Source organism: Ambystoma mexicanum, chromosome 1p (assembly GCF_040938575.1).
Source record: "Ambystoma mexicanum isolate Mex_15411 chromosome 1p, UKY_AmexF1_1, whole genome shotgun sequence".
Lineage (NCBI taxonomy): Eukaryota > Metazoa > Chordata > Amphibia > Caudata > Ambystomatidae > Ambystoma > Ambystoma mexicanum.
The window spans coordinates 1,266,872,327-1,266,880,897 of NC_090921.1; the positions used below are offsets into that span (position 1 = coordinate 1,266,872,327).

The following is an 8,571-nucleotide window of genomic DNA, read 5'->3' on the forward strand; positions in this document are numbered from 1 at the left end:
ATCTCCAATTCTCTCTCATCTTGGTACCAGCTTGCCACAGAGGTCACAAATGATACATTGCGCAAACCTAGGTGGGATGGGATTGGGCGAGCAGTATGGTAGGGTATACATTCTATATGGGGTTAGTGATCTAATTGGTCCGGCGATATCAGGTCCTCCAACTCCTCCTGGTACCTCCAACAAAATGATACATGGGAAACAGATCATCAGGGTGTGTTTTGAGTGGTGGCTGCAACACTGTAAAGGTGAGCGTCAAAGGTGGACAGTGATTGGTTGGGGATGGCTTTCTCAGCTTGGCATCTTGGACTGTTACCAGCCAATGAGCAACAATTGAAGGTAATGAGAACGGCCCCAAGGTGCTGCGTGTCCCGCTAAAGTTACCATTCCCTCATTCCCCAGGCCTCAAGCCAGGACATTTAGCTTTCAACTTTACACTTTATTGTATCTTTCGTGGATGGGAACGATGGTCCCAGTCTAACTATGTCTGGGTCTAATGAATAGGCATTCTCTGCCAGCTGCAAGTCACGTGTGTGGGGACCGTGTTTCGAATTATTCTGCTCAGTAATTTATGATTTTGTTGACCCTTTTTACTCTGGGTGTCATTACCGCCTTGGCATCTGGAGACTTTGAACTCCTTTCCTTTCTGTGTCAGGTGTGAGCTGGTGGGAACCCGACTTTCCTGCAACATTTGTTTCTTTGCTTCTCCAGATACTTGTGTCCACTGGTTCAAACCTGCCTTTCCCTGCTAGCCTTGGCAAACTGTGCACATTGCTATCAGCGCCGTTCAGGCTTTGCTATTTCACTGGCTCAGCAAGACAGGGTCTCTCTGCTGTCTTATGGCTTCTCAATGTCTCCCATTCACCTAATGTTAGTGCGTCCTCCATCTTGGTTTGCATGGCCACTCATTTTAGTTTCGTTCTGCATTAATCAAGAGGTTACATGTATTCTCGTGCAACTTGCGTTTCAGCCTAGAAGAGAGAGTATATGTCTTCTAACCCAGTGGATGCAAGCACATTCTTCGTGTCTAAGTGCAGTTTGACCTAGTGTTTGTGTATGTTCGTGTTTGGATACATATGCGCTTCGTGTCTGTGTTGGCGTCCGCCATGACGTAATTTGTCTCTTTCATAATTACAGCTCATCCAGGGTTCCTTCGCCTGCATATCTATTGCTTCTGTGACGTCATCCGGGTAGGGTTGGTAAGGTTGTCCAGAGTAACGTCTCTCGCATTGGCAATACAATGGCGATGAGGGGGTAGACGCTATGAGTGAGGTACACCATTCATGTCTATACCGTCGAAACGGGGGAAGACCGAAGCAATGATGGACACATTAATTAGCCTCTCTTCAATGATGTTTGTTTATGTTGTCTCTCATGCAGGAAATCTACATAAGTTAGATATAATTCTCTTTGTTTGTTAAGTACAGTGTTGTATTCGCACGACTACTGTGGGATGAACTTCTCTGACTCATTCTCCCAAGTGCTTCTTTCAGCAGCTATGCAGAGGAAAGAAATGTATTCAAACACTTGCTGGAAAAATATCAGTAGGTTGCAACTCTTTTTCCTTAAATGTAAAGGCTTTAATTCCTGCACGGAGTGGATCTGGCTAGGGCGTTGGACTAGCTGTCTAGTTTTATCAGGACTAGGGATATCCTGAAGGTAGTCCCTCTTACAATAGATGTCACTCTGGTTTGTGGGTGTATAAGTGCTCCTGTGACTACCCCCTGCCTTAGTATGTGGTATAGTGGGGGGTGGTCTGGGGATCCATCCTAATGCCTCCTCCATGTCCGGCATACCGGTGTTACCCGGTCCTTTTCATCATCCCACTGCGGGTCGCCAAAGTTAGGCAGAGGACATTAACACTCCTCTGATCTACATCGGCAGGCAGTAGTGCTAAATAGCGTTGGAGGAAATACCACTGAAGCGTTAATGAGAACCTTAGATGCACATACTCTCCCTAAGCATGGCTCTTACATCTTCATACTCCACATGATGCAACTGGGAGGCATTTTCAGGTGTACAAAAATGTTATCCTGCAGATGCAAAATATTAAGAGGCTCTCAGGTTTCCATTGCGTAGATAACACTTGGGTTTTCCACAGAATTTACTTTCCAAAACGTGATTGGGATGTGTCTTTTGTGATGTGGATGGCTATGTTACTTTATTGAGTGAGCTCATATTTTAAAGAAAAGGGATTATCATGAAACGCAGGTTAGGAGTAGAGGAGTTCATTTGGAAAGGACTTTGCCAGAAACGCACTTTGGGAGACTGATGTAAATTCTGAATCATATCACATTGGGCCTCTAAAAACAGTCACTCATAGCTGTCCCTGAAGCCTCATTACACAGTCCTACATCTCATTCCATGGAAGTAGCTAACAAAGGCAACTTACAAAATTGTATGAAACCAGAAAACTGGGAGGTTGGGGCAGAGTTTGGCTTGGGAGATGAGACCTTTCAACCATAAGTTTCACTGGTTTGTTTAAGCCAAGGACAAGCAATTTTGTTGCTTTTCTTCACACTCTTTGGACATGTTTTAATTGCCCTTTTATTCCAAAATTGGATACACTGTAAGGTGTGTGTATACTTTGGAAAAAAACGTTTTGCATCTCCTTGCTTTCCTTAGTTTGCCATTCTAGCATTATGCCTACACATTATTATCAGAAAGACATGTCTAATGCCTGACATTTTTCTTTGTTTCAGGTTGCTTGAAAGGAAGGAGGGTTTCCAGGAGGTGCTACCTTTTCTTTAGACACTTTGAAAGCTATAGTAATGCCCAGGAGCTGTGCCACAGCAGAGGTGGCAATCTGGCAATGCCAATAGACCAGCAGGAGTATGCAGCACTAGCCAAGTACATCCATGAGTCCTTGTATCCCTTCAATTGGCCTGTGTGGATTGGAATAAATGACCGTCGCTCTGAAGGAATGTACCTTTATGAAAATGGACACCGCGTATCCTACTTTAACTGGTATAAGGATCCCCTGGTGACCCAGCCTAACGGGGGTATTCTTGAGAACTGTGTCTCTATCTCCTCGGATGATGGCAAGTGGTGGGACAATGACTGTACCCGGAGAATGTATTATGTTTGCGAGTACTAATTCCGGTGGTGGAGGGGGAAATGAAGAAGGGATCATGGGATGTACTGCCCAGGGATATCAAAACAACATAGCAATGTCAGTGTAGTGCTAGAGTTTCCTTCTACCCTAGGTGTTAGAGCTGGTTTTCTGCTTAGTTAGATTTTCTGTATTTCACAGATAAAAGCGCCTAAAGGTAGGGCAGGTCCCCATTTTAGCGCTATACAAAAGCTAATGTTGAACAGTATGCCTATCTATTAACCATGGAATGAAACTTGTCCCCAATGCACATAGAGTAAATATCTCAAGTAACCGAGCATTAATGTAGACTTCAACACGTCCAGCCATGTGGGGCCCATAGTGGAACATTCCAACAGGCCAAATAGAAGAAATAGTGATGCATTACAAGAACGTTTTGCGCAGGGTCCATAAGGAATCACACTACTATGCAATGTTTGGGGTTCAGAGATAAAATCATTTTATTAGAAAACCAACTTGTTGCAAGATATTTGTTTTTGACTGGCTATGTGTAAATGTAGCATGTCCATGGGTGTGCACTCGGGGAAGTGGAGCTGAAAAAATGAAATGCTGGCAATATAAACAGAACTAACTCTGTTTGTGTTTAATAGAGATTAAATAAAAATCAAGGTATCACATTCTACAACATACACAGTACACTAAAGATGCACTCACTCACTCAATGATACATGGTGAGGGTTTATTTCAGCAGATCAATACAGAATGAGTTCACCCCAGGACTGATGCCCCTCTAGCCATCTCAACTACTCTTCCAACTGAAGCCACTGGCATCCCACCATCCTCGGCCCTCTAGAATACCCAGCCCGCAGGATTCCACATGGTGAGGGATGATTCAGAGGAAAAGGATACAGAGACACGGAAATGAAAACAATGTGGCACCATATGACATAGCAAATTGAAAACCTGTAAATATTCTGTTGTAACACACCTTCCCCATTCTTACACAAAAGGAAATGTATCTATTCACTGTAATCATGTTTTTGCTCCATGTTTGACCATCCTCTGCGTTGACTGCATCTAGCAGTACTCTCTTGCTTTCTGGTGTCCCAAAAATGTCCTTAGTAACAAATCCTGGCCTTCTCACTCTCACATCATCCAGGCTCACATACATCTATTTACTGCTTTTTAGCATGCCATATTAATTCTTCATTCGGGACCTCCCTTTGTCAGCCCTGCCCCTAGGTGTTACGTCATCCCACTCAATGTTCCTTGAAAGTCCCAACCTTTAAGGACATGCCTGAGTGTTTTTGCATTCTCCCGAGGAGCACTTCAAACCGAATCAGACCCGTTGTTGCATTGGGGGAAATTCTGCAAAGCGAGGACTCTCTTCAAAATGTCACACTCCCAATCGGTTGGCACATCCATTAATGCCCTATTGAACCGCTCTACCATCCTGATGGTCTCGGGATGGTGAAGCAAGCCTTTATTACATTCTACTCCACTCTGGCGCAATAATCGTTCCATTTATGTGGAAGTTAACTGGACTCCATTGTCTGCACGGATCTTGCTGGGTTACCATTGCCTGTGGAATACAGTAATAAAGGGGTATATTACTGCCCCTATGTCTGTCTCACACACTACCTTGACATCCACCTATTTGGAGTACATGTTCATCAAAACTGAAATTAATTCTGTCCACTCTTCGCTAAAATTGGCACCAATACATTGAGTGCTACAAATTCACCTGGCAATTTGTTCAATTCTTTTGGTCGCAAAGTTTGGAGAGGAGTCCTGAATACTTTGACGCTCTCCTAACAAGGGAATCAATGTCAACATCTACTCCTCACAAATCCTTCCTTTATCTTCACCTCTTGTAGATGACCATCATGGCAGATCTCAACATTCTCCTCCTCATGGAGGATTACTCCCTTCCACAAAAACTCTGTTAGTGTTCAACTAATCTCTTAACTACAAAAATTACCTTTGTGATCTGGACTTCTTTTAGACATTGCTGACTGGTGTTGCTTTTTATGCAATGCGTTTATGACTGCTCTTTATACTTAGTATTTAATGGTTTATATCCCTGGTTTTGTACTCTTCTACATGTGTGTTGGTTATGTTTGTCTAAGCGCATTGATACTGGTAATTCCTGGTAAAGTTGTGTACTTAATAAAAACTGTTTAACTGCAACGACTAACATGACTGCTACACAACCTTTATAGTACGCTCTGATATTTGCCTGCACTTCCTCCCTTACTTTCCATCATCAGCCAAGTGCTCCAGATAAGAGTTTGAAGTGACAGTATTTTAATCCCTAATTTTTGAGAGTAAAATAATTTCTTAGGGAGTCAGAATATAACTTGCATTCCAAAAGCAAGTAAAAAAATGTTTAAACTGTAGAACAGAAACATTTTGTAATAGGTATTTCATTGTACCGAGTTATTCATGCACATTAAAAGATACATTTTGACTCTTCAGATCAGACATGATAATAGTAGAGTTTGTTTTCCTGTGACTCTATGCACACTGCTAATGCAAATGTATCCATGGAGCTGTGCAGGTGAAAGCAGGGATGACAGATGTCTGTTTACTATTGTTGCTTGGAGTATTTCAACTCCCTTTTTTTTATTTTTTGGGATTATTTGCCTATTTTTTGGGAGTAAAAGTGGCTGATACACCCCTTATCAGTAGGGCTGCATCAGCCCATCTACTCTGTACCAAAGACACCACAGATCTTTTACTATCGCCCTCATCCATGGTCTGTTTCCCCATAACCTCATCAATGACTGGCTCCCTAATCTGTAAATTTAGGGAGCCACTCAATGATGCACGTCACCCTCGATAAGCTTTCATTCTTTCTACTCTGCCTTACCTTCTTCACACATAAGGGTTTTCTTTGTTTCTTTGACACATCTGCCACCGCATTACCTTTCCAGGCAAACGTACTACGTAAAACTCATGCACTTGCAGGGAAGGGACCCACATTATGAACCTCCTTGAAATTCCCTCCAAACATTTAGCAGTGAAAAACCTCAATAGAAGGTTTGTGGTCACTTACAGGGGAAAATAATACAGGGACAGGGAAATTAAAACAAGGTGGCAACATAATGGGATAGCACATTCAACAACTGCAACTATTGAGATATAGCACCAGGTTGCTGCAGCCACAGTACTGGACTTCAGTTCCATTCAAAAATAAAATCTCGAAATAGTTTTTTCCTAGTGTGTGCTAACAAAGCACAGGTTGAGTAGTAGGGGTTTTATTCTCTAACCCCAAAATTGAAGCCACCATCGAAGGATTCTCACATCCTTTACTCAATCATCCATGATCTTTCATTTGAGGTTCAAGTGACTTTCACAGACCCCAAAGCCAAATCCTTAATGGACAGTACTGGGGTCCCAGATCATCCACCTCTTTAAGCCCTCCTTATGCAAAGGGCAGCTGATGAAGTATCGGTAAAATTCTTCTCCCTCTCTTGTAAGCAACTGAGGACTCAACTCTTCATAGATTAAATTAAGTCCCCACAGTGCTGTAGGAGTATATTGTCCTCCCATCGAGAGCAAGAATGTGCTGGTTAGATTTGGGGAGGATATGTCCATGCGGTCTGGGCAGAGGAGAAGACTTAATGCATCTTTTAACGACCTGTAGATTTTCTTTATTGATTTTAGGCAAAAATGGCTCAGGCATCAAAATAATATTAGGACATGTACGGATGCTATGTCAATGTTCATGTCAAGCAGTAAGGGAGACTTTTTACATGATGTCTTTTATTTTGTAAGAGCTGTACTCAGAGGAAAATCCTTAATGATGTGAGTAAAAACCTAATATAGACATATACAAACTAGGCATTTAGTAGAATAATGTAATCCGAATGTTTATGAATAATTGTTACTTTTTAATTGTGTTGATAATTTGTATGAATAGATATTGATCCGAATAAACTACTTTTACCTTTAAGTCCTGCTATGTAAAATGCATACTGTACTGCCAGAATAGCTCACATAGTCTGCCCAACTGAAAAGAAGTACTGACGAAACACAGATGTTTGGTTTTTCACTATAATGGAAAAACACACCTACAAGTCAACATTTTTTGAATCCCTCCTCAGTATTCCTCTTGTGGGCATCCTCAAAGTGTATATAGGTGATTGAGCGTTTTCCCCAATGCAACATTTTTGTTTAGAACATAGACCTCTGGAACTACACATCACAGGGCTCTAAGCTGCTGGTTTATAGCCTCTACCCTAACTTTCCACAGTTCCACCTCTCCCTCTCCATTTCACTGCACCCTCAATGGGTGTCATGTTCTAATAGCATTAAATCCTTAAATCCTTAAATCCTTTCTGTATCCGGGAGATAGCTCAGGGGCAACGCGTTTGTCTTGGAAGCAAGACAACATAGGAACACAGGTTTGAATCCGGGGCCACGCTTAGAAACTGGTAACCGGTATTATGCGCGTTATAAAAGAACGATTATGGTGTAACTCAGTGTTGCAAATGAAACATACAACAAACTGAAGTTTAAATGGTTTACTTTTTTGTCAGGGTGGTACTGGTCTCTACAAGATTCTTGTCTTAGTCCTGGGGCAGTGCTAACACCACTCTTCTGGGTTGTCTTCTCCCTGGGTTAGTGCTCAGGCCCCTTTAGCAGTTTGTTTTGCCTTTTCCATGTTAGGGCCTCCACCTTTGCTTCTGCTTGGTTAGGGCCTATACATTTTGTTCTTCCCCTCTCTTCTTCCTATTTGTTCTAACCACTTTGTCTTTGGCTACATCCTCTGCCTTTATTTTAATTGTTGTCATGAATTGCAGTCTATGGGCCTCATTCCGAGTTTGGAGGTAGCCATGGTGCTTCTAGCACCATGGCTACCCCCTTACCGCATACCGGGTCCGGGTTCCCTGAATGGGGACTTACCCAACCTTGGAGGACCTGGTATTTCCCCATTCAGGGAAGCCATCCCCATTCCAATTCAAGCCCCCATAGGGCTCAATGGGAATGGGGAGGGAGCTAATAACAGGCCCGTTAATATTAGCTCCCTGGTCCTTTAGCGGCTGTACCTGCTGTACCTGCCGGTTTGTGTGTTTCAAAGTCCTTCCATTGGACTGGGAGTTTGGAAAAGCGTGTCTCCTATATTCTGGGTGGTGCAAGTATTGTTACCATTCATTTCAATGGAGGAGTTGGCTGAAGGAAACACTTTCTACCGGGGGTTAGATGTGGGGGAAATATGAGTTCTCCAGCATGGGGTCTGGCATGTATTCACATGCTCATGAATATTCCCCTTCGTCAGGCTGGGAATCCTCGGTAAAGAAAAAATCAGTACCAGTTTGGTTTCTGATCTGGCTTTCTTAGTAGTAACCAATCACTGGTCTCTAGGTCATACTGCACCCAGCCAATGACTGCCCTCTCCCTAAGCCCGCCCCTGGCATCCATCCTCAGATTTGTACCGCACGTTCAAGTGTTGGGAGTCCTCGTGCTATAGCTCTTGAGCTTTTACTGCGTTTTGCGCTTTTTCAAAGAGATTTTTC

General features: G+C 42.9%; 1 protein-coding gene across 1 annotated transcript in view; it reads left to right on the forward strand.

Moving 5' to 3' along the window:
• Positions 1-7,007, forward strand: part of CLEC11A (C-type lectin domain containing 11A) — a 233,693-nt gene extending 226,686 nt beyond the window's left edge. The window contains exon 4 of the mRNA XM_069605124.1: positions 2,700-7,007. Coding sequence (XP_069461225.1) covers positions 2,700-3,094 — 395 coding nt within the window. The 3' untranslated portion in view covers positions 3,095-7,007. The remainder of the gene's footprint in view (positions 1-2,699) is intronic.
• The last annotated feature ends 1,564 nt before the right edge of the window (positions 7,008-8,571 follow it).